Source organism: Epinephelus fuscoguttatus, linkage group LG5 (assembly GCF_011397635.1).
Source record: "Epinephelus fuscoguttatus linkage group LG5, E.fuscoguttatus.final_Chr_v1".
Taxonomy (NCBI): Eukaryota; Metazoa; Chordata; class Actinopteri; order Perciformes; family Serranidae; genus Epinephelus; species Epinephelus fuscoguttatus.
Window position 1 is genome coordinate 26,040,529 of NC_064756.1, and position 27,551 is coordinate 26,068,079.

The 27,551-nt window shown below is 39.3% G+C and overlaps 1 protein-coding gene and 1 long non-coding RNA gene across 2 annotated transcripts; one reads left to right on the top strand and one right to left on the bottom strand.

The window, feature by feature from the left end:
- Positions 1-13,261: 13,261 nt before the first annotated feature.
- Positions 13,262-17,888, top strand: LOC125888573 (extracellular calcium-sensing receptor-like). Its single transcript, XM_049575984.1, has 7 exons — positions 13,262-13,369; positions 13,454-13,536; positions 14,810-15,080; positions 15,197-16,000; positions 16,182-16,412; positions 16,707-16,830; positions 16,975-17,888. The coding sequence occupies exons 1-7, from the start codon at positions 13,262-13,264 to the stop codon at positions 17,886-17,888; spliced, it is 2,535 nt and encodes an 844-aa protein (XP_049431941.1).
- A 2,723-nt stretch (positions 17,889-20,611) lies between these two features.
- On the bottom strand, positions 20,612-23,572 carry LOC125888951 (uncharacterized). The gene is made up of 3 exons (XR_007449384.1): positions 23,459-23,572; positions 22,641-22,745; positions 20,612-21,577 (listed from the first exon to the last, which is right to left on the bottom strand). It is a non-coding gene; the product is annotated as an uncharacterized LOC125888951 (long non-coding RNA).
- Positions 23,573-27,551: the final 3,979 nt, after the last annotated feature.

The window sequence follows — 27,551 nt, forward strand, 5'->3', positions numbered from 1 at the left end:
TTTGAAGATGAATTTGCGGAGGGTAATGTGGGATCAACACAAAGATCCTGGGGTGTGTTAGAGCAGATACTGCCTACTTTGTACTGTGTGTTGGTCTCACTTCCCAGTTTGCTTCAATCCACGCTAACTAAACTGAATTTGCTGAGTGTCCTCTTACATCTGCAACTGGTAGCCTGTCTACAAAATTCAAGGGTACCAAGAAAATATATACTGGTTATTAAGATCAACAGGGTAATCTGAAAAATATTAGCCTGCTATACTGTATCTAAATTTAAATGATGTAATAATGCATAATCTAAAACTGAACCTATAATGCAAACAAAGCAACAACAAAAATGCCATGACGTGTGCCAGTCCCATAAACATCCTTAGCAGCTGATGGTGCTTTTGGTGATTATTTATTTTTTATTATTATTATTTTTTAAATCTAACACAAGATAGCAGACACTCTTAAGTAACTGAAGTCCGTAACAGTTGCCTCTGTCGCTACATTTTTATAAGCTCTGCTACATATTTTACACAATTTCTGACTGAAAGTGACACTAGTATTGAGCTGTTTATAACTATATTAAATATTTCTTTTTAATGGAGATGTCTCCTGTGTGTTTGTTGGTATAAGTCTTGTATGATGGCATAGTGATGTAAAACCTGTATACAGTAAGCGTACTGAGGGTGCTTAAAACTATGTCCCTACATGTGTAAGTTGACCAGTCCTAAAATAAAGTATTTAATAAAATTATGAAAGCTTGCCAATTACCTGAAATATTCAATATAACACCTTGAAGATATTGATATTCATGACCTCGTATTACCTATTATTCAAAGATAAATACAACAAGGGTAGAACATGACAACGACCACTTTCCCTGGTTAGTGGCATAGAACAGCAGAATGAGTGTAGCAAGTATTAACAACAAGAGGCTGGAATTGGTGTGTTGATATAGAATTAGTATCGGAACCATTTGAAATATTTGGTATTGATATGTATTGATAAATCAATATTTTTGATCACACCAACATTTTTAATATTATTTATACTTTTTCAGTTAGTAATTAACTAACCCTAACCCTAACCCTTAATGTCACGATAATTTGACATACCAATTTACAAAGTGTTTGAATAAATGTGCACATTAATGGCTTTAAAATAGAGGCTGACAGGGCTGGGCGGCAGGCCTCCGCAATCCAAACTGATAACAAAAATAATAATAACTAGAACTGCAAGCAGTTATGAATGGGGGCCAAGCCCCCCCGTGCGACTCGGTCCCTGCGTCCCGTGGAGCCCATGGAAGTTGTCCCCGAAGGACGACGGGCTCTGGGCGAGTGCATGTTTATGAATGTGTCATTTAAAATGTGGAAGTTACAGGCAAAACTGCCTTTGCATCCGTTATAGCGCCACCTATAGACCGATTTGCGACTAATTTAGCACAAAGCCTCTGGATGACCTCGGGAACGAGTGACTTAAGTTTGATGTTGAAAACATCTACTTTGAGCGAAATATGAAACAATGTGTGTTTTTTAGCTAGCAAAAAAGATTGTTTGGTTGTAACAAGCGCATTTTTTGGAGTGCCAAAATTATTTTGATAACTTTTCATCAGACACATCTGGAGATTCTATGTGCAAAGTTTCAGGCAGGTGGCACTTAAAATGTAGGAGGAGTTTGAAAAAGTAGGTTTTGGACATGTGGCGAATTAGCAAAAAGAATGTGCAGCAGAAGTGGGCGGGGCCTGTGTCAGAAAACCCAGCTCTATCCAGAGAACACATGGATATAATGTTTGTGAAAGTGTCACTTAAAATGTGTAAGTTGGAGGCAAAAACGTGTTTGCATCCATTATAGCGCCACCTAGTGGAGTACATGTGCAATTTTTGGTACGGAAGATCTGTGTCCTACTCTATATGTACCCTTAAAATTTCAAAGCCCTCAGCATAATAGTTTGGCTGAAATTAATGTTTGTTGTTTATCTTGTAATAAGCCACGCCCACATTGACCAGTCATGACCACCTTCAAGATATGACCTCAGAATTGGCCCTACATCATACCAACCAAATTTCGTAGAAATCAGTGCAGCCGTTCAAGAGATATAAACTTACCATATTTGTAGCGCCCCCTAGTTGACAAAATTCGCCAAATTCGGCTCATACCCTCACAGTCTTATGCCAACCAAAGATCTCAAATTTGGTGTTAATAGCATTTTGTTTGACCGAGATATCCAACAGTTTGCATTTTTATAGCTAGCTATAGAAGTTTGTTTGTTAATAATTTGCGCATTTTTTGACCGAATAAAATTCCTTTGATAACTTTAGACAAGGTCCAGCAGAAGAATGTATATGTCAAGTCTCACGCAGATTGGACAAGGAGAAGTTCGAAAAAGTAGGTTTTCCAGTTTTCACGATTTTGCGAAAAAACTTCCTGGTGCAAGTGGGCGTGGGCTATGGCAAAGTGATTCAGCTCTATTCAGGGAAGCTGGGGATACAAGATTTTTGAATATGCGACATACGGTGTGGGAGCTATAGGCTAAAACGCATTGGCCGAGGTTATAGCGCCCCCTGCAGGCAGATATACAGAGTTTTTTTGCGTCTGAGGTACGTGCAGGGGTCTGGACCACCCCTCCAAATTGCACCGCCCTCCCTTGCACGGTTTAGCCTGCAGCACCACTTTTACCTATGGAAGAATAAAAATAAAAATCTTTACAAAAACAATAGGGTTCCTACCGCTGCTGGTCCCAGGAAACGCATCTGCTTGCATACGCGTTCCCTGTGCTCCTCGGGCTTGGCCCCCTAATGAAAAAACACCCAAGGAGGGCACAACCAACATGATGAGTGGGACTCTGAGGGTCAGCATGGCCGCACAGAGAGCCCGTTCTGAGCCCTCCCCTCAACAAATACATGAGGCCCCGCCGCCCGGCCCCCTCGGCCCCGCAGCCAGAACCCCAGACACTCCACCTGCCACTTCCACTTCCACCCCCGGTCCCCTTAACCTAACCCCCAACACACATAACACACCCCCGGGCAAAATACATTTCAAATCCACTTACCACCTTGCCAGATCTCACCGAAAACTACAAGACTGGCTCTTCAAACCCCGCAAACCAATAATCATTTTAGGCAACTCAAACATAAACAGAATCCCCCCTCATCACAATCCGCAAATCCAACTCGACAGTTACCCCGGTGGAAATTTATATCACTTTCTGAAAACCTGCGAAAAACCTCGGTCAGCCCCTCCACTAAAATTCTCGTCTTCTCCATAGGATTAAACAACAAGGATCAGGATCCCAAACAAACCTCAATAAAACAACTTAAAGCTCTCTATAGACAAGCCAGAACCACCTTCCCCAATGCAGACATTTATTTCCCCATCATCAACTTCTCTCCACAACTCACACAAACCCAACGAAACAACCTCAAACTAATCAACAGCACCATCGCCACACACTTTCCATTCCTTGCAGAAATTCCCTAAGACACATTCACTACCGAATCGGACAACATTCACTGGACCGCAGCTACAGCTCAACAAACTTTCAAATACTGGTGTGATCAACTAAATTTACACTTGGCATAGACCCTAACCCGGCCACCTTTAACCCAACTCTGAACCCGCCCTCAACCACTAACATCAATAATACAAACACCAGATTACCCTTTGACACCCAGCACCTGCCTCCCCCCTCAGATCCACTCAGGAACATCGCACAAAATTACAACTAAACACAGATTCCAACGTCCTCAGCTTATCCTCGCTTCTCACTCTCTCTGCAGCCCAGACTCAACTCCTCGAAAGAGGACTATCTTTCACTCCCCGCCCTACAAATTACGACTGGGAGGAACTTTGAAGGGATGTCCACAACAATCATAGATGCATCAAAATCCTAGATCACTTTCACACACAACCAGACCATCGTCACCAACCTTTCACCAACCCATCCAGCTGGGAACCAACACTCTCCCAGGTCAAAACACAAACACAGAAATTAATCAATTTGGACAAACAAAGCCTGCGCATATGCCGTCCCCCGGCGGATACCTCAGATAACCTGTCAGGGGCCGAGCACAGGGCCCTCAAACAACTCACCCACAACCCAAACATCATAATAAAACCAGCAGATAAAGGCTCCAAAGTTGTAATACTTGACAGACACCAGTACCTCCTAGAAGCTAACCGGCAACTCTTAGACAATATGTACTACACACTTATAGAACACACCATCCAACACAATACACAAACACAAATTAGAAATATTGTACACTCCCTCCACATCAAAAATACATCTCAGCCAAACAAAGAGATTATCTAATTGGACCCAATTACCCCCGCCCCAGACATTTTTACCTTCTACCGAAAATCCACAAAGATCCCACCACCTGGACTGTTCCCTTCGAAGTTCCTCCCAGTAGACCTATAGTTTCCGACTGCAATAGCGCCACATACAACATATCACAGTACATAGATCATTTTCTCAACCCCCTCTCCACCAAACATCCCAGCTACATCAAGGACACATATAATTTCATTGACATCATCAGACCCATGGCTGTTCCAAAACAGACATACCTCTTCACTATCAACATCGACAGTCTTTACACTAACATAAATGCCGATTTAGGCATTCAAGTGATAGAATCAGTTTTCAAAAAATATCCAGATACAAATAAACCGTAAACTACTCACTCTCTGTTTAAAAAAATAATTATTTCACTTTCAATGACAACCACTACCTACAGATACACGGAACAGCCATGGGTCAACGATTCGCACCCTCTTATCCAAACATATACATGAGCGAGTGGGAACGAGAAGCCTTGGCCAAGTGCCCCCTAAAACCATCCCTTTTTCTCTGATACCTAGACCATATAATAGGTACCTGGCCCCATGACATGATAGCATTCAAAGATTTCATCCAGATCCTCAACAACCACCATCCATCCATTAAAATCAAATCCACCATAGACCCATACCAGGTCCATTTTCTAGACACTACAGTTTTTTTTTTCAGTCCACAGATCACACATCCAAACACATGCTAACAAAAGTTTATTTCAAGGCCACAGACACCCATGCGCTCCTCCATAAATCTAGCTATCACCCAAAACACACCTTTTAAAGCCATCATACAGTCTCAGATCATTAGATTCCACCGGATTTCATCCCTACAATCAGGTTTTGAACACTCCACCCGCACCCTATTCAACTCCCTCCGCAAAAGAAAATATTCCAAATGGTTTCTGAGACATATGGGCCCTTACTTACTTGCTTAATTATTCTGTTATCTCTTACTTGCCTTATTACTGTCATTATTGCATTTTCCCTAAATTTATTTATTTTAGGATTTTTTTGTTTGTTTTTTGTTTTTTTCTTTTCTTTTTCCTTTTTTTCTGTTCTCTCATACTCACACATACACACCTCATGAACTACTCCTCTTATAACCCCATACACAGAGTGTTTATTATTATTTATTTATTTACCTATTTATTGATCCATTTTACACTTGCGTATGTTAGATACTCTCTATTGCCATGGGTTCATGAAAAAAGAAAAGGAAAAAAAGTGATGTAGTTGCTGAGCCCTTGTGCTGGGAGCTGCTCAGGCTGGAACTCGAACCCTGGCCCCCCGGTTAGAGTTGCTGGGCCTATCCAACTGAGCACAGACCTGTCAGCTCAGTTGGTATATCATGAAATTGACCCTAACTTCTATGCAATTCAAACATAAAGGAGCAGCTGCTCCTGGTGGGGATCGAGCCCAGCTCCCCCAGGTGACAGGCAGTTGCCTTCTCCACCATGCTATCCACACAGTACATAACATTCAGTCTTCCATCCTTATTCAGAGTTTGGGCAACCCAGTCGGTAGGCCAGTGCTATACGGGTCCACATTTGACACAGGAACCCCAACCCTAACCCAATCCTAACCCTTAATATCACAATAATTTAACATACCGATTTACAAATTGAATAAATGTGCACATTAATGGCTTTAAAATAACAAAATAATAATGCAAATATTCAGATTTAATGTGCTAATTCATTTTGTTTCATCATGCATGTCCATAAACAATAAGTAGATATTTTGGATAAGTGAACTGAATGGCACAATATTTCAAAGAGGCTGTAATTTTACACTGTTTTGCTAATGTGTCTTGCAATGGTATTATTACAATGCATTGTCTCTTGCTTGCTTTAACATTTAAGGTTCAAATGACTAAAGTTAAACATTTAAAGTTTATGCTCAGTGATTGCTTTATTGAACCAACTCCCTTTAAAACCTTGTGCACTCCACCCCCATTTTGTAGCAAAAACGCCTAAAATGACATACCCAATTTAAAATGACTGTAGCGTCTGAACCGCTCTGACTACCTGCATGCATTTCTTTCCAGAAAGAAAAGTCCCTGAAGTTTCTTGTGAAAGTGTCAAAAACACTCTAGGTGATACAGAGACAGAGTAATGGGCCTCTGAAGTCAGTGAAAAGTTGAAGATTTTGCCTAAAATAAAATAAAAATATTTTTCAGGATGAATAACTGTCTGTGGCTTCATCTGAGCAGGTAAATGACACTGTGTGGCTGTGGGCACATTGCTCAAAGTATGACCATTCTACAGTGTTTTTTCCGTGAAAAAATCCACACGGAGATCTACATGACAAGAGCGCTCACTCCGCTTCAAAACAGTACTGTCAGTGATCAAACAACACTCAGCCAGCTTCAAACATTGTACCTTATTGAAATCAGGTGTGATTATGATAGCTGATGTTGTTTTTGACACAGAAACACCATAAAATATTACCAAATAAAGCCATATGTAACGTGAAAGTTATGATCCCACTTTCTAGGCGGTAAATATATATATATGTATATATATATATATATATATATATATATATATATATATATGTATATATATATATCTCAGCCAAAAATAGTAGGAGTGAGACTCTTACCTTTTATAAAAGATCTAAGTCTCCACTCGCAGCTCCGCTTAACATCGCGAGTCATCCTTTAACTTTTCCCCTCAAAAACGGCATGACATGACTTGTCACCACTCATCGCGATTTTGGACTTTGTGTGTTTAGGCTGCTCTGGTGCAAAATCCATAAGAAATTAAAAAAAAAAAATGTTATTTTTGAAAAGTCAAGAGCTTCCCGAATCCGGCAATACCAAACATCACATGGTTTGATGACATAGTGTGCCTGGGAGATACCATTTAACAGAGGAGGAAGGAGCGCGGACGTAGGCATCTGAGCGGAGTTTCCGAGAGGTTTTAATAAAGAAGACAAACGAAAAGAAAAAAGAAAAGAAAAGAAAAGAGGGACATGTAGCCACTAATGACACTTAACATGAAAGTCCAAATTGTAAAGGAACATCAGCTGCATATATTTATAAAATCAAAGGCCCAGATAAAAGCTGCTGTTACTTAGGCTATCTGTGTGTTTGACTTGATTTAATATTTGGTGTAACACATTGGTTACACCAGAGGGGCCATCAAGGCCAGCAAGGCCTTCTCTGCTGGCCTAAACATCACCAGAAAATAAATTTCAGTTTCTTTAATATATGTATTATTTATTTATTTCATAAATATGTATTAAATCATTTCCCATCATCTATTATCTTCCTTCATAGCTTTCCTCTTGGTTACATTGGTTCCAGTGTTGTATATTTATGTTAGAGCATTTATCCAATCAGATTTGAGCTATCATGTGTTGCCAGGTCCAAGAAATCTGCCCCAAGGCCTTCAAAATCAACAGTGAGGGCCCCTGTACACTGTAAGTGAATGAAAAACAGACAGTTGCGATAACCAATCAGATTTCGAGTTGGCTCACCGGGGCCTTCTAGCAGGCCCTAGCTATTCACATCCTTCCATTGGATATGCACTAGTGAGAGGGCAGGCTATGCAGAACAACCAAACTGAACCTGACCTGTTGACCTGGTGGACCGTAGGCTAGTGGTAGCTAATAGCGAGCAAGCTAAACGTTGTTTTGTTTTAAAACTCTGCAATGGCTGAAGGAGGAGAAGAGGTTGATTTGGTGGCAGATACACTTTCAACGCATTTTCAAGACGGACCTTTCAAGAAAAGCTGGATATTGTGAGGAGAGGTCGGCCAACTCCCACACCAGCTACCCTGTCCCATGCGGGTAAAGGGTTTGTCTGCCACTTTCAAATGGGAAACTACAAATGGTCCTCCTGGCTCACAGCTTCCGAGAGGCATTGCAAATTGTACTGCTGGGAATGTCTGTTGTTCGCAACCGATCAATTTGGTGTTTGGAGCCACACTGGGTTTGCAAACTTGAGTTGTTTAACCAAGGCAGCAACAAGACACCAGAGCACGGCTGGGCACTTGCAAGCAACGGTGCTGTTGAAAACATTTGGGGACACGTGAGTGGATCTACAGCTCAACCAACAAGTGCGCAAGGAAACGGAGCTTCACAACAAAAAGGTGAAGAAAAACAGAGAAATCTTGAAAAGACTGATAGATTGTGTTGTGTTTTTGGGTAAACAGGAACTTTCATTTTGGGGACTTGATGAAAGCGCCGAGTCCACAAACAGAGGCAACTATGTGGAGCTTCTTTCTTTTCTTGCTGAAAACAACCCAGACTTACATTACCACCTGTCCACTAACAAAGTGTTTACTGGGACGTCAGGCAAAATACAGAACGACTTGATTTATGCTATTGCTGAAGTGATGGGAGAAGAGATCAAAATGGAGATTAAAAAAGCATCCTTTTTAGCTGTTAGGTGGACGAGACGACAGACGTGGGTAATGTAACACAGCTCACACTTGTCCTGCGTTATGTGACGGACACAGGTGTCAAGGAGCGTTTTGTCAAATTTGAAGATGTTACTAGTGGCAAGCGAGCTGATGATATTGCCGCTCTTATTTTCTGTTTCTTTGAGGAATGTGAATGTCCTCTGGACAAAGTTTTGGCACAATGTTATGATGGCGCAGCGGTCATGTCATCTGGACTTTACGGGGTGCAGGCCAAAGTTAAAGAGAGGGCACCTATGGCCTTATTCATTCACTGCTATGCACATCGACTAAATTTGGTGTTGACTCAAGGAGCCTCAAAGCTTAAAGAATGCAAGGGTTTTTTTTGCCAACCTGAATGGTCTCGCTGCATTTTTCTCCAGATCCCCTAAATGCACCAAACTACTAGATGACATTTGCAAGCGGCGTCTTCCTCACGTTGCACAAATGCGGTGTGGCAATATGCATCAAGATTGGTCAATGCAGCCTTTGAGAAGAGAGTTGCACTAAAGGAGCTGTTTGACCACATACTGGAACACCATGATGAGTATGACGAGGACACTGTGCTTGGTGCTGATGGATTCAATGCACGCCTGGATGATTTTGAGTTTGTTTTTTTTGCTTGACACATTTAATGGGATTTTTGAGCAGGCTGATGTGCTTTTTGGAATACTGCAGAAAAAACATTGGATGTACAGTTCTGTCTGGCAAGGGTGAAGGAGTTTTGTGACACAGCTGAGCAAGAGAGGGGCCTCTCTGGTCAGATCTGCGAGGATGCAGCACGCATCTCCGGTGGTCCGAGCGCTCGCAGAGGCCCACGCGCAGCACAAGGAGACCTTTGCGCACACTACCAACAACTCCACAGCAATATTCTGGACAACATTCTTTGCCAGATACGGAATAGGTTTCAAGACCACGAAAAGCTAATGTTTCTCTCCCTTCTCGACCCCCAGCACTTTCAGACATACCGGAGAAAATTCCCACAACAGCCTTCTCCAGTTTAACATATAGTCACGGAACACTGTTTTATCTGTCCCAACTAAAAAGAGAACTGGCTGTAATGTATGCCATGACTGATTTTGAAGGGAAAAGTCCCACAGATCTCCTTGATTTTCTTAACAAGAAGAATCTGAGTGAGAGCATGGAGCAACCTACACACTGGCCGGTGTGGCAGTGACTATCCCTGTGTCCACTGCTTCTGTAGAGCGGTCATTCTCGGCCTTAAAGCGAATTAAAACGTATGCCAGAAATACGACTGGACAGACTCGGCTTTCAGCATTAGCCTCTATGTCAATAGAGAAGGACTTACTGGTGGAACTGAAATGCACAGATAAACTGTACAACAGAGTCACTTAAGTCTTCTTGAGGAAAGAAAGGAGGATGGATTTTGTGTTCAAATAAACTCCAGCAGGGCAGGTGCTTTGGGGGATAGCCGTTTTGGTGAGTATAAAGCATTTTATTATTATTATTTTTTAAATATATTTTTGTCATTTTATTTCGTTAGTATTAAATCAATATTAACAAAATAAAATGGCAAATATATTTAAAAATAAATGATTGATGCTGCAAGATATAGGCTAATGTAATGTACATATATTCAATCACTACCCAAACAGCGCTCATTGGTTCTCTCTCTCTCTCTCTCGCTCGCTCTCTCGCTCGCTCCCTCTATCTCGCTCTCTATGTTACAGTGATGCAACAGGGGTTAGTGCATTTCTGTATTATGGTTTCTAGAGCCAGGGCATCACAATGATGGTATTAAGAGGAGGTGGATTAATTCAGGTGTGTGAAGGACATCACTGAAGACCTAGGTGTAAAATGCACGGCCCGCCACTGGGCTACACATTTAAATTATGAAATTGAAATTGAAATTGTAATGAACTGACTTCCAACCGTCTTGATATTCCAATTATAATTGACACATAACTGTAATGATGAGGCAGGTCATCAGGAAATATGTCATCATCAGTTGTGATGGCTTTCATTAAATATATACATATAGGTGAAGGAAAAACTAAAACAAAGTTTCTTAGTGAGGCAAGACCAGGCAAATGTATTTATATAGCACATTTTGGCAATAAGGCAATTCAAAGTGCTTCACATGAAACGTTCAAAGCAACAAGACAAAGTGCAAAAGAAACACATTATAAAAGGACATATGAATACAATTTTAAAATGCCACAAAAGAGCCAGAGAATATAAAACAAAAACAAGACTAAGTAGTAGTATAAAACACAACAATACAAGTTACAGTGCAGTGTAAGAAAGGAATAAATATTTGATTTGGCAAAAGGCTGCAGAGAAATAGAAAAGTCTTCAGCCTTGATTTTAAAGAACTTAGAGTTGCAACAGACTTTCAGTGTTCTGGGAGTTTGTTCCATGTAGTGAGAGAGGCCTGAATGGTTCAAAGTGTATCAGACGTTCAGATATGTATTGGGTAGATACATCTTTACCCAGTCCATCACAATACAATTATTATTTATAGAAAGCAGCTCAAATCTTGTGTATCATTAAATTATGTTGTGTATGTTGTGTATATAACGTGTATAATAGACCAAGCAAAGATACATCTCTGCCTGGTCTATCACAACAAATAACTAATCTTAAATATTATCAAACAGCTTCTGAGAAGAGAGGCATTTTGGATTAATGAACTGTCCACCACTGAACCCTCAGGTATGAACGACAAACAAGCTATGAGTTGCTTTTTATAAATTGATTTTGTGCTATGGTAGACTCACGTGTCTGTTAGTTATTTGTTGTGATAGACCAGGCAGAGGTGTATCTTTGCTAGGTCTATTATACACATTATATACACAACATACACAACATAATTTAATGATACACAAGATTTGAGCTGCTTTCTATAATTAGCAAATGTATTGTGATGGACCAGGCAGAGATGTATCTTTGCTAGGTCTATTATACACATAATATACACAACATAATTTTATCATACACAAGATTTGAGCTTCTTTTCTATAGATAGTTAATGTATTGTGTTGTGATGGACCAGGTAGAGTTGTATCTTTGCTTGGTCTATTATAACATGATTGAAGAATATATAAGATTTGAGCTACTTTCTATAAATGGTAAATAAATACGTTGTGTTGTGGTAGAGATGCATTTTTGCATTTTTGCCTTGTCGATTATAATATGGTTTTGTACTTATAATATGTAGGGTGTTTTGCACAATTAGTGAAATGTATGACATGTCCACCAGCATTATTGCTTTGTATTTGTTTGTATGTGTATATGTTCAGTTTTTTTTCCTGTATTGTATCTATATTAATCATTACTTTAATAAGATGTATTTGTTTATTGTACATGATTTATTTGTACGATGGTCTGTATACTGAAATATTGCATGCATGAAGTGTTATTTTTGCATTTGTAAAAAAGACATTTACCCACATGGATCACGTGACCAATCAGTACTTAAGAACACCAGTGTATGCTTGGACCACACCTGTGTGAACCTGATGACGCTGCATGCCAAATGCGTTGTTCACAAATAAAGATCTAGAGTAAAGTCTACACATCAGTGTGCGGAGGTTTATTCCTATTATTGTTATTTTTATTTATTTTTTATTCAGTTCTGCTGAGAAATTAGCTCTTTCATCCTTGAATCAATTCACCGTGGCTATTGGAATTCAGGTCTGAGTCCATGATGACACCAAAAGTTTGGGCTTGGTCTTTGGTTTTTAACTGTAAGGTGTTGGGCCACCACATCCAGCCAGAACAGCTTTAATATGCCTTGGCATTGATTTTACTGGAACTCTTACTGGAGGAATGAACACCATTTTTCCAAAAGACACTCCCTCTTTTGGTGTTTTGATGATGGTAACAGAGAACACTGTCACACACATTGGTCCAAAATCTCCCATAGGTTATCAATTGTGGCGGGACGTGGTGACTGCCAAGGCCATAGCATACAGTATGATTCACATAATTGTTTTACTCATTAAATCTTTCAGTGACCCCTCTTGCCGAATGGATGGGAGCATTGTCATCAGGGGCGGACTGGGACTAAAAAACAGCCCTGGACTTTGACTCGGCCCAGCCCACAACAACCGGTGCGTGGAAACTCATCAGCCCCATACACGGGTGTCAAAACTTAAATCTTAACACATGATACTATACCTTCCAAATTATAGCAATAGTACCGATGTTGACTAGATGTTATGTTAAGAGCATAGTGTAGAATACTCACTGAGAAAAAAACGACACAGTCCAGATGTCTCTCTGCTGAACAATACAATGCAGGTGACTGCCTGAAACACACAACAAGACATGGTATGAGTTATGATAAATCACAATGTAAAGAGGCTGTAATGTCTCTCCCATCTGCACCTGCTGCACATGGCTGCTCGATTTGCGTGACGTATGCACTTCCTTCTTCTTCAATTTTATTGGCGGCCATAGATATCTATTGGATGGCTGGCATCCAATTTAAAGGCTGCCACTTAGCGGACTGGACGTGCAACAGTAGATTATCAGGGAGAAAAGGGGGGTGGGGGGGGTAACAGTGATGACTGCGTGGCAGCCGCTGGCCATCCTGGAGTACCGGCTGTTCTGTGACTCTCCAGAACCTCCAGATGGCCAGTCCACCCCTGATTGTCATTCTGAGACCACTCTGGTTGGGATAGAAATGTTTCATTGTAGAATTAAGGTGATCACTCTGAATAACTTTATATTGATTTGCAGTGACTGTTCCTCTCAGGGGACAAGTGGAAATCGTGTCAGAATAAATGTCCCCCAAAGCATAAAAGAGCCAGCACTGGATCTCTTCACTGTAGGGTTCAAGTATTCAGGGCTGTACTGTTCTCTTATGCTCCTCATATGCACTTGGCTGCTTGTCAAGAATATGATGGCTGACTCATCTCACCATATCACTTTTTCCCACATCTCTGAAGACCAGTGCCTGCGGTTTTTCCACCACTGAACTCAAATTGTGCATTCATCTCTGTCATAATGGGTTTTATGTGCTACATATCCCTTTCTATGTAATTGTCAACAGACTGTTCTTGCTGACGTGGTCTGATCATGTCCTGCAAACACTTAAGGAACAGTTACTTTGCTGTTTTTTCTTTCATATTGCATTAATGCATGCACATCATGGTCATCAAATTGGCACAATCGGACACACGTTCTGTTTCAATTCTTTTTCATGCCACAGAGAACTATTGCATGTCAACTGCTTAATTGTCCCATGCAGTGCACTTGTGTGGAAGCATCTGCATTCATTAAAGTTTCTCCTTTAAGTTACTTTTTTCTTTGATTTGTCATCTGTCTGTATATATTTCAGGCAACATGTACACTGTAATTACAGCCAAAACATTAAGCCTGTAATAGATTATATCTTTGTTGAACTCATAATGATATTTAGAAAGGGGTGTTTATTAAATTCAACAACAAAAGAACATTTACACATTTCAGTGGGCTAATTAAGTAGATATGTTGATTAGAATGACAAAACAGTGGATCTGAATATTTGATAGAACTACCTTTCCAATCATTGTGTTGATTCTCAGACAAAAAAAAGAAGGATTAATCAGGCCTTGCCTTTTCTTCCAAACGTCAGTCAGCTAAGTCAGTTTCTTAAAAGTGCAGTGATGCGTAAAAAACAGAATAATCTTTTGAGAATTGAGCATGTGCTCACATTGGCTGCTGATGTTTCTCATATGGTGGGAAAAAGCTATAAAGGTCAGTTCCCAGGTCAGAGCTGCTTCAGTGAAGGGGAAGGTGGCTCATGATGGGTTGGATCATTATTATCTTATTCACTCTACTGGTAAGGGCAAGGTCAGAAAACCAAACATGCAAAGTGATCGGGCAGACGGGCTTTATGGAATTTTCAAAAGAAGGTGATCTTTTTATAGGAGGAGTTTTCTCTATGACTAGTACACGCAAACTGGTAGATAATGGCTACCAGGCATTTCCGCACACATACTGCACAAAGTAAGTGCTTAAAATATGTTCTAATTGAATGCTTCATGTGCAGACCTGATGTGTTGCAAAATGATCAGCTGTAATTACATGTTTATTAGTAATGTCCCAACACCTAATACTGTGTTTTCAGGTGGAATGACAGAGAACTGAAGTTTGCGCGGACTGTAATTTTCACTGTGGCGGAGATTAACAGAGATTCTAAACTCCTTCCTGGAGTGAGTCTGGGCTATAGGCTGTACAATGGCTGTGGGAGTGAAAACCTGATAAGAGCAGCCATAGAAGCTGTAACTGGAGATGATTCAAAGGGCTGCAGTGGTCAGATCCAGGCTCTCTTAGGCCATTCATCTTCTGGAGTGAGTGAGGACATAAACATCATTCTAAGCCCGCTATCAATTCCACAGGTGGGAAAATTTCAACTACAAACTGTCTCATTTTTATTGTCATAGTTGTAGATTTATATTTCTATCTTTATAAGTTATATAGATTTACTGTATTCAACATTTTATTGTCTTTGAAGGTAAGCCATCTTTCAACTTGTGCTTGTTTGAGTGACAAAAGACTCTACCCCACATTCTTCAGAACTGTGCCAAGTGACCGCTTCCAAATAATTGGTCTGGTGCAGCTTATGGAGTACTTTGACTGGCGCTGGGTGGGGATCATTTACTCTGCAAGTTTGTACTCAGAAAAAGGTACAGCTAAATTCACTAAAGAAGCAAAGAAAGTGGGCATATGCGTTGAATACACATTACCTTACTCTAAGACATCTAAATCCAAGTTGGAAGCTATTGTAAAGAAACTAAGGGAATCCTCGTCAAAGGTGGTCTTGCTGTTTATGTCCTTGTCCTATACCAAATCGTTCCTTTCAAATATTGAGAATTATAACATAACTGGAAAACAGTGGCTTGGTGGTGAGTCTTGGATCACACAAGCAGACCTGGCTTCTGTTGAGAGAAAGAGTATTTTACAGGGGGCAATGGGCTTTGCCCTTCCTGAGGCATCAATACCAGGTCTTGGTGAATTCTTACTCAGCTTGAAACCTTCGGATGAACCACGGAGTGCTATAATCAAAGCTTTCTGGGAGAAGTTCTTTGATTGCAGCTTCTCTCCATCAAATACCACTACTATGTGCACTGGCACAGAGGATCTCAGGACAATCTCCAGTGACTACACAGATGTGACACATTTCAGGGCTGAGAATAATGTGTACAAAGCTGTGTACTTGGTAGCCTATGCCCTTCATGCACTATTGCAATGTAAAAATGGTTCAAATCCCACCACGGGAAAGCCCTGTGTGAACAAGAATCAAGTGCAGCCTAAGCTGGTAAGGTTTTTCAGGCATAGTATAGGCTACTTTGTAATTATTTAATGATGTTGTGTGGCTAATGCAAAAACAAAATGTTTAGTTTTCATTTAGGGCAGCATTTGAATACTAAATATATAGTCCCTATTTTGCTTGCAAGTTTTATGTTTGCTAAAACTGACAAATTCTTCTTCCTTTGTAGGTGCTGGAACACATTAACTATGTGAACTTCACGACACAGAATGGAGCAAAGGTTTTCTTTGATGAAAATGGAGACTCAGTTGCCCAGTATGACTTAGTTAACTGGCAGATGAAAGACGATGGCTCTGTTGAGATTGCAAATATCGGTCAATATGATACCTCTTTTCCAGAGGGGAAAAAATTCAAACTAAAAGAGAACACCAAAATAGTATGGGGAGGAAACAGTAATGAGGTACAGTAAAGTGGATGGAACTTGCAGGTGTAATCCAGGTTCTCTGAATGAAGAGACTATATCTCCATCCGTCGTATCTAACATGTACAGTAACTGACCCCAACGATGTCAGTTGCCCCACAAGGGTTTGTCCCTGTTTATGTGAAGTATGCAAGGTGGAGACATAGTCTTGACACAATAGAGACTTTTTGAATAACAAATTTCACCTTTGCAAACATTCCAATGTCATGTCATGCCGATGATATACAAAACAATTGTTGCATTATTGAGTTTTTACATGTTTTGCCTCATTAGGTGCTAAGGTCTGTCTGCAGAGAACCATGCCCACCAGGGACTCGTAAGGCTACAAACAAGTTTAAGCCTGTGTGTTGCTTTGACTGTTTTGAGTGCCCTGAGGGTACAATGAGCAATCAGACAAGTGAGTGAGGATTTTAAAACTGAATTCATTAATCAGTATTGTAGAAGGATAAATTTAAAAAAAGATTGATAGAAAGAATAAAAAAAATGTTTTGTTTTCATTTTGGTGAAATGGTCGTATTTCTGTATGGCTTCACTTTCACAGATTCTCCAGACTGTTTGATCTGTCCACCAGAATTTTGGCCTAATGAAAAGAAAGATAAGTGTCTTCCAAAACCAACTGAATACCTTTCTTACAAAGAGATCATGGGAGCAGTTTTAACTGGATTTGGCTGTGTTGGCATATTTTTATCTCTTCTGACATCAATTATTTTTTTGACCCATAAAGAGACTCCTATTGTAAAAGCTAACAACTCTGAGCTGAGCTTCCTGCTGCTATTTTCATTAAAACTGTGTTTCCTGTGTTCTCTAACCTTCATTGGCCGACCCTCTGAATGGTCCTGCAGGCTCCGACACACAGCATTTAGCATCACCTTTGTCCTCTGTATCTCTTGTGTTCTGGGGAAGACCATAGTGGTTCTAATGGCCTTCAGGGCAACACTTCCTGGCAGCAATGTTATGAAATGGTTTGGGCCTGCACAGCAGAGGCTCAGTGTTCTCACTTTCACCCTCATTCAAGTTGTGATTTGTATTCTTTGGCTGACAATCAACCCTCCATTCCCTAAGAGGAACATGAATTACTATAAAGAAAAAATAATCTTGGAGTGTGCCCTGGGTTCAGCTGTTGGATTCTGGGCTGTGTTGGGTTATATTGGATTTCTAGCTCTCTTGTGTTTTATACTTGCTTTTCTTGCTAGAAAACTGCCAGACAGCTTTAATGAAGCCAAACTTATCACCTTCAGCATGCTGATATTCTGTGCAGTCTGGATCACATTTATCCCAGCATATGTCAGCTCTCCTGGGAAGTTCACTGTAGCTGTGGAGATATTTGCTATATTGGCCTCCAGTTTTGGTTTGTTGGTGTGTATATTTTTCCCGAAATGTTATATTATTATCTTCAGGCCAGAGCAAAACTCAAAAAAACATTTGTTGGGGAAAATACCACCAAGAACTCTTTGATTTGCAATTCACAAGTGCCCTTGAAAAATGGCCTTAATGTTACATGTAATCTAACTTTATAGACCAGCTAGATTGCTTATTCAGGTATTGCAAAAACTCAAGACATTTTTTTGTAGTACCCTTTATACTTTTTGTGATGTGTTGAATAAACTTAATATTCTGACTCGGGTCTTTTTTCCCATTTATATTTGATCATAAATACTGTAGAGTACATGGAATGTAGTTTGTTACGACATCATTTTCATATTGGCCACAAAGTGTAAGTAAGATTCTTTAGTGACATTCAACCAAAAAGTTTCAAATTTTAGTTGTTTAGTGGCGTAACTTAAGTGAAATATTGCAAAAGTTAACAAGACAGGCAACACAAAAGAAATAGCTCCCATTCTCCCCTCTATTGACCATTGCTATCTAAGTGTCCATGAGTAAGGCAATTATTAATTATTTTTTCAGTGTGGGCAGTCAGTGGCCCTGTGTAGAAGATCTGCAACACGGGCAGAGAAATTGAGGATCGCAGGAGGGAAATGAGACAGTGCAGGGTACCATGCTTGAAACTCTGGTGAGGTGCAGAGACAGCAGTCCTTTGTCCATCTCTTGAAAAGTAAATTATATCTTACTGCTGACCAGTTAGACACTCTGGTCAGATCTATTTTGGCCATTTACAATTGCTTTGGAACTCAAGTTTTATTCATGTATTACAGAACAATCTTTAATAATTAATAAAGGACATAAAGTATACTGGTCTTTTTTTATAGTCATGCATGCAGGCTCATGCATCAATTAATGCATTAATTAATAAGTCATTACACTTGTTATAATGTGCTCCCTTCTACAGTTCCCATACTGAATTAACTAAGCTTCCTCTGTGTAATACTAAGGACCACCTTTCACCTCATCTGCAACTACAAAGACCTTTCACTAATCAAGCCAGCTAATCTAAAATTCTTCTGAAAATATTTGTAATTGCTCATGTTTTTTGGATGGTTCTGGTAATCCATAGTCTCTGTTTGTGGAATAATTTAAGTGTCCACACATCCTCAGCAAGATGGCTGCATGTTCCCAAACACAGGCAGTGCCACACTGCAGCCGCCTCTGAACAGTGTACAGAGGTGATCCACACAAGACCAGGACAACACCTCACATTCTCACCATCACACCAGTCCTTATACACTGTAAAGCACGCCATAGTCCTCTGTTCTGTCAGATCAGCATTGAATAAAAGGAGCCTCCTGGTTGAATGGCACTGTTCAGGATTAAGCAAAGCTTCAGTAAATCAAAGGATATTGCAGTTCCTAAGTTGGAAACTGATGCAGTGCGGATGTTATCCAGTTTATTTTCCTCATTGTTTACTCACATTTAGATTTGAAAACCTTGACCTGGCTAGCTTACAGCTAGCTAGCAAAAGACGTCAGCAGATTAAAGTTTACAGACTAGTGAGCTGATTTTCACATTGTGATGACTGACTCGCAGCCACATGCCACCACCATGCCATGCCAACCACAAAAAGCACTCCTGAGACTTTAGCAAAGCTGACAGACAGAAGACTGGAAATGTCCTAAGTCATTCAGCAAGTTGATTACAATATAAGTGGAATAAATAAAATGGTTTTTGAGATGGTTTAAAGATGTTTGGGTAACACTTTCTATGAAGGTCAGGTCTATAATGCATTGTGAGCACATTCATAAGACATTATAACGCATTTATAAGGCTTTATAAACATTGTTATAAATGTTAATAATCATGTATGACAACTTATAACAAGGTTTATAAAGTATTATAAGTGGTTACATAATGCATTATAAATTCAGCATTCATAATGCTTTATACTTCCATGCCAAAGTGACGACAGTGTTTGAAAGAAGAATCTGAAGTACTGGGTTACATAGCACATCATAACTTTAGCCAGTTATAAAGACTCAAAGAACTGCTCTGACATATAATAAATGCTTAATTTCTGAAACGGAATAATGCCTTATAAACATGAATAATATGCTACAGGTGACTTTAAGAGCTTTAAGTAAAGTGACAACACTGTATGAAATTATTAGCAAGATACCACTTTCTAATGCTTTACAAACATGAATAATATGCTATAGGATGACTTTAAGAGCTTTAAGTAAAGTGACACCATATATGTTTACTGGCAATAAAACTTTATTACCATCATCATGTTAACATCTTCAACGACAGCTTACAGACAGCTCGAAAGGAATTTGTTTTACTGCAAAAAATGTGCATTTTAAATGTTGGGCTACAGGCAATAAAACATCTTTAGATATCGTAAATCTTTTCAAAATAACTACATCAAAGGTGCATTTTACATGCAAAACTAAGTGAATCTTGTTTTGCTAAATAAAAGTGAAATCCTTAAGGTGGAGTCAGTAGGACTTTCCAGTTGCTGTTTGTAAACACAGTCAAGTGTTGTGGTCAAGCGAGCTAGAGACTGTATAAAGAGAGAGCTGCGCTGGCGGGACAAAAGTCAAAGTAACAGTAAAGCTGGTTAATCTGTGTATCATTCCTTCTTTCCATTTTCAATTGACAATCACAAATCAAAAAATTAAAAAGTGAATTGAATCTGATTCCAAAAAAAGGGCTTTCTATTTTAGGCTCAGATCAAAAATATTCAAAAATATGAAATGGAAAAATGGGTCACAGGAGCGAATTTGATTTTAATATTTAATTGGTCGGGTTTACGTGACTCGGTGTTGTGTTGAACTCTGCTACTCTGTTGTGATGTGTTTTTTAACCTATATCCCTAAATGTGTCTATTATATCAGGGGGAACACATCCTGACAATGCATCGGTCACGGTGGCAGGGCTAGGGGAAACAAGAGTTCGACACAACACCGGGTCATGTAAATCCAACCAATTAAATATTAAAATCAAATTCTCTCCTGTGGCCCATTTTTCCATTTCATATTTTTGATCTGAGCCTAAAATCTAAAGCATGAAAAACAAGCCCTTTTTCTTTTTTGGTATCAGATTCAAAAACAAATAACCAGTCACTTTTTCATTTTTTGATTTGTGATAGTCAATTGAAAATGGAAAGAACAAAATGATACACAGATTCTGGTTCATCAGAGAGAAGCATGTATCTGCAGACCTGCACCTGTGTGTACCTCACTTTTCAACAATTATGCACAGCATATTTCCTAATGTCATGCAACAGCCGGCCGATAATGTGAAATCTGTGATTTCTGCCCAGCCAATATTCCCACTTGATCACTCTTAAATGTTCCTTCAAAAGGTTTGTGGTACGGTTTCCACGGTGCCTCCATACTTCAACCTTGAACGTCTGCCATGCACGTTCCAAGTGCTGAGTGTGGGCTCCAGTGTATGGGTCAACAAAATGTCTTTTATGACATACTGTGTGATGGTCAAACCCTAGATCTGTAAGTGCCCACTTGTAAGCTTGCCATTCATCAGAGACAATTTGTGTGATATTGTAAGATTGTGTGTTTTAACTTCTGTTGCAAACCAAATTGCCCTTAGGGGACAATAAAGATTTTCAAATTCAAATTCAAATTCAAATTTGTGAGCCTCCTCTGACATGACGTATTATGGTTGGCAGGAGATCTTCTCTAGAGCGGCCTCTTCAGTATGGGTCTTCTTGATACTTGCCCCACTTCAAGTAAGCCCAAAACCCACTTCTTTGTCCGGCACCAGGCAGGTCCAACCTGTCCTCTGTTATACTGTAAAATTAAATATTTTCAGATGGAGTGAGAAAGCTTTCTTGGAAGCCACTTTTCAACCCAGTTAGTTACTTTTTTAAATGACACTGTAAAATATTACTATTATATTACTATAATATTAACCAAAGTAAAGACAAGATAACAAAGAGGACTGTGCACAATAATAACAGTTTCATGATGATAAAGACTAAATAATTTCAGGGTTCCCTCTCTTTTATTGAAATTATTTTCCAGGACTTTTCCAGGACATTTTCAGATGCTACATTATGCAGTACCATACACCAATAAATCCCCTGCCCCCATGCTTTGGAGAAATGTTCTTTTTTACAGTTTTACCTTACTTTTTGTACATTTACCCAGATTGCTTCTATGTTTATTCCTCTCCCACCCCCAGATGTCTGATTTAAAAGATGTGCAGTCTATGACTATGACATATCTATAAAATAATCTCTTACATTCTTAGAAATTATGAAAAAGGTATCATAGTTCCATCACACCCATAGATTACAGTGTCGTATAACCAACTGAAATTACAATTTTATTTATTTATTTTTTTTCAACCATTCCGGAGTCATTTGTTTATTTGCAACCACTCTGGGGTCATCTTTTTTTTTTTTTTGCGACCACTCCAGGGTCATAGTTTATTTTATTTTGCGACCACTCTGGGGTATATTGCATAATCAAGGGTTTTTGCCTGCATAAACCACAAAAAAAACTTTTCTGGAGGGACTGAATTAAAGACAGCTGAGAACAGACATGTATGCGCAAAACTTTAAGCCTGTTTGCGTTCACTCATAAAGCAGAGAGAGGGATGATAAATAATTTTCCAGGACAACTCAGGCTTTTCCAGGACATTTGACTTTTTTTTCCTCATTTTCCATATGTTTTCCTTGACTGGAAAATTGGTCAATCATTTTCCAGATTTTCCAGGTCGCGTGGGGACCCTGAATTTTATAAACTATTAGCCAGGAGCACAGTAATGATAGTCAAATACTGTACTTCAATTATGCAAAATGAACACACAACACATTTACAAAAGAAATAACTAGCACATACTACTTACTTTCCTCTTGTGGGAGAATTTGCTTTCATCTAACATCACAAAGCAATGTTGTCCACCGATCTTCATGTTACCCTGTCTGATTTTACTGATGGCTGTAATGCAGACCTTGAGAGATGGAAGTTTGATATTAGAGCTTGCTCACATTTGAGACAGGCAAGTTGATCAAAATATTCCACAAGAATATATTCTACTGCTTACAAATTCATTTAAATATCTGCATATATCTGGTATACAGCAATACACTGCTGTGTTGCAGTATACCAGACATTTTTATCACTTGTTGTCAAACTTCTGGGTATCCCTCTGCTAATGGGGGGATAAATTAATTAAATCATGCAGCTCATCTGGGCTTTCCAAATGTTATCAGTTCAAATGGATCAAAATGTTGTAGTGAAATGAGTCATTTTGCAGGGGTTGTTTGACGCTCAACACAATTTATCCACTGTTTTACAATACAGTTTTACATTAGCGCCACAGTAGGCTACATTGGAGTTTATGAAAAAAAGTTGCATTCACATGCTTGTGGGATTGTCCCTTTCTTCCAACTTTGGTGTATTCATGAGCTTTTAATTTGTAATATGGAGCCAACATGGAGGCTACACAGATGTGTTGTATTCTATTGCTCAGTGCTTTTAAACACATTAATAGCTGTTTTTAGTTTTGTATGACAACAAACAGCAAAGTAAACGGTCGGGAACTCATTTTTCCAACACCACATGAATGCAGCACACATATTCAGACATATGAAGGCAAAAGTTACAACCTCCAAAAGTTAAACAGTATAACTTAAAATCCATTTCATATCATTGATACAACACCTTTCTCAAATTGGAGGCCATCTTGGTCAAAGTGCAACTGCTGCTGGCAATGCTGGTCACCCTGTGCGGCAATAACCTCCTGCGTCTTATCCAAATCTCCCAGCATCCATTGAGACTGCTGCGTTCATGACAAGTCGTAACTCTGGGAAAAAAAAAAAAAAAAATCTGAGTTGTTAAATTGAATTAAACGGTTGTCCAACTTGGAATTACAGGTCCTCATGTCGGGTGTCTACTCAGAGCTACTATTTTTATGACGTTTTAACATGCAGGCTATTTGATTTGTAATTATGTGATTGTATAGTTTATATATTTAACTCACATATAGCAATATGTGAAATTGAACAACTATCTTATTGATTAATTTAGCTATACTGTGCTCGCTGGCAACATTAGTCTATCTGAGAGATTTTTTTTTCCAACTTTATTAATCAAAATCTGGCTTGTACAATCAAGTAATTTCAGTAGAAAAATATAGTTCTCCAGACTGAGAATTTACAACATATCTGCATTGAACAGTACATACATCAAAAAAATAAAATAAAAATAAATAACTAAAATAAAAGTCAGAGGTCTAATCAGAAATTAATACATTCATATTGTCATAAACAGTCAAGGCTTGTTTGGTTTTTACATATTTCAGTGTTTTTTTTTAAAGTTTATTATCTCATTCTTGCGTACTAGCAACAGTGGGTGGCTCTTCATAAATCTGCATCTGTGGATGAACTGTTTGGCAATAATAATTAAGCTGTTATACATCATTTCCCGTTTTTTGTTTTGTAATATAACTCCATACTTAATGTTCTTGTATTCCAAATTGGGCGACTGAGTGTCCTTTTCAGATATCCAGTCTTGAAATGCTGTCCAAAACACTCTGGTATAATTACAGTCAAAGAACAAGTGTTCTAAAGTCTCAATGTCCGAGTCACAAAAAACACAGCTGTTTCTATCGATGTTAAATCTTTGTCTCAGGAACTCATTGCAAGGATGGATATCATATAAGGTTTTAAAATGAGTTTCTTTAGCTTTTGATGATAAAGGTAGAGTGAGGTATCTGGTTCTCATTCTGACAGTAATCTCTTTAGGATAATCTTTTAACAGATTTTTCCTTTTTAATGGTAAAGGGAAGAGATTAGACGTGAGGGCACCTCTTATGATTTTGTTAGTACATTGTTTTCTATGAAATTAATATTATCTATAAAAAGTGACGGCATCATGGGTATTCTCTTATTATAAAGCAACATTCCTTTCACCATGTTCACCATACCTTGTGGAATCGCTTTGATTACCACTGAGTATTGTTGTTTAGTACTCTTCATATTAAATTTATTAACAAGATCATCATAATCTAGAAAGTTTCCTCTTTAATCCATTAAGTGCAGAATCGACCAAGCCTACCTGAGAGATTATACAAGTAAACTGAAACAACCCATTGTCAGAAGTCAGAATATCCGACGTGTCTTGAACGTAACACAGGGCATTGTGGGAGGACTAGGTGGAGACGCACTTGACTGCAGTTTCTCAGGAGATAGAAAGTCACCAAGTCGTCACGTCAAACCAAAGCCTCAGGTAATATTTTTCAACGCAGGCTGTGAAAATATGGACAGTACGTACTGAGTTTTTTTCGTTGTTATATTGGCAGAAGTTGGCCTCAAAGTTGCTAACACTTGCTAGCCAAGTTTAACTTAGCCATCAAGGTGAAGCAAACTGGTTCGCTATGTGGCTAAGCTAACCCAGCCAACACGTTGAAAAAAAGCTAAAGGCGTCAACGTGGTAGCTCAATTTCAAACTACCACCCGGAACCCCCCCAGAATGAATCATGACAGCTAGTCCTCCTGCTAACAACAGTAATGCCAACACTTGTCTGTAAACATAAACGAGATATATTATCAGCTCTTCTGTTAATTTTGTTGTGATAAACTGCATTAACCATCACACAAAACTCCCCCAAAAACCTGTTGATTTACTGCACTTCCCGTACGACAACTATAGACCTTAAAACGGTATGAACCCAAATTAAATGTAGATTTTACAGCGATTTACTTGGAATAAACAGATCAAATGAATCCCGAAATAACTTACATCATGATATCGATTCGTAAAAAGTATGAATTAATGCGTTGTCAAGTCTGTCAGCATGACGACAAGCAAACAACTTTTAAAATGCTTGTTTTCTGAATGGAGCTCAGACCGAGCAGAGCTGTGCTAATGTTGTAGCTACACTCGCTAATGGTGTGAGCTACGGTAATTTCGTTAGAAAGCTGGAGGCTTTCTAGAGGAATAAACACACACCAGGCCACCACACCAAGCTCTGCTATAAATCTGGAGCCGTTTATGGGTGGGAGGAGTTTATTTTTTATAGAATATGATCACCATTTACTTCTGCGTCCAGGAAACTTGTGGATACAGAGAGAGCGATCACGTGACATTAGCATGGTCCGTGATTGGTGTGATCAGAGTGATGACGTGACACTCACATGTGCTGTGATTGGTGTGACTGGGCACAAGTAACAGATAGACAGACAAACAGACAAAGCCTCTTATAGACAGCTCTGGGCCTCTCGGCCCACACCGTAAAAATAAATGCATAAAGATAAGACACTGGGGAAATCTGTGCATACACAATATAATATCAAAATGTAAAAAAGTCAAGTAAACGGGTCATCTCCTCCAGGGACAATTAGGTCATCCTTGAGTTAGTCCCAATCATTTCTTTAGATGTATTCTACTGCTCTGGGGATTGAACTGACGACTTTTCTAACGAAAGCTCACTTCTCTAACCATTAGGACACCACTGCGTGTAAACTGCCTTGTCAGTCCTAGTCGGTGGAAGAACAGAGTGCTGTGTTCAAGTTTAAAAATTTGCAGCTCGGTGCAGACTGTGTCCACTCATGTGCCATACAACACATACACAATGAATGGGTTTGTCGGTGGAGGTCTGCACTTTGCGTCCCCTATGCAAAATGGGCTCTACACTTAATGTCACTTAACTAGTCTGTAGAATTATGTATTACGTTAGTCTAATTGCTATGAGACAGGCTGTTGTTATTATTTGAAACATTAGTAAACTAATCTGGGTTGAGCGTCGCATTTATGATAGGGATGACCTGATCCAGTTTTTTCACTTCCGATCCGATACCAATATTACAGCCTTGAGTTTTGGCCGATACCGATACCGATCCGATCCGATCTGATCCAAGTGCATATTATACATATTCACTTATTTTGTTGTCAGTCATGTTAGAAAAGGTTTGATCAAGCGATATTACTCTAACAAGAACAACTACTTAATTATTGTTAACAGGGTTAAATAAACAAACTTTAAACTTGAACATTAACATTAAATAAAAATGTATATATATAGCTGGTTTGCTTTGGCTGCTTTGGCCCCTTAATAAATAGAAAATAAATCAACACAAGAAATCTTTAAAATGTCTAACATTGAAATTAAAATAGCAGCAAGACTCCACACACTTGTGCTTTGCTCCCTAATAAATAAAAAAAATAGATTAACACCATAAGACATTGTTGACATTTAACAAACAATGCAACCTTTCCTTTTCAGTTATTTTAGTAGTGTCAGTGCCAGCCTGGTGCTGCTGTTTCCTGGGACCAACAGAGGGGACAAAAAACCATAAACAATATTGTGCAACTGTTTAAACCAGCAATAGTCCATCCATGGCTCCAATTTCACTAATTGTGCCCAAAACAGTGCCATCAGTGCTCTTTACTTAAACAGTAAGAGTGTAAACCAAATAAAAATATCACTCTCAAAAAACCAGAGCAGAAAACAAATAGTCAGTTAACTAAATTGATCGCTACTCTTCCTTCCCTTCCCTCCCTGTGTGTCTGCATGCTGGCCTGGTGGATTGATAGTAAGTGCTGGAGCGGATCACTGGAATGGACTGCTTGAATGGCGGAGCCCTGGGCTGGCCGGAAAACCTGGATCAGTCTCTGCGAAAAACTGGATCAGAGTTCTGGGATCTGCATTTTTACATGCAGTACGATCCGATGCCGATGCACGTTTTATGCGAATATCGGCGGCCGATACCAATCCGAATATCGGATCGGGACATCCCTAATTTATGACTAAAGC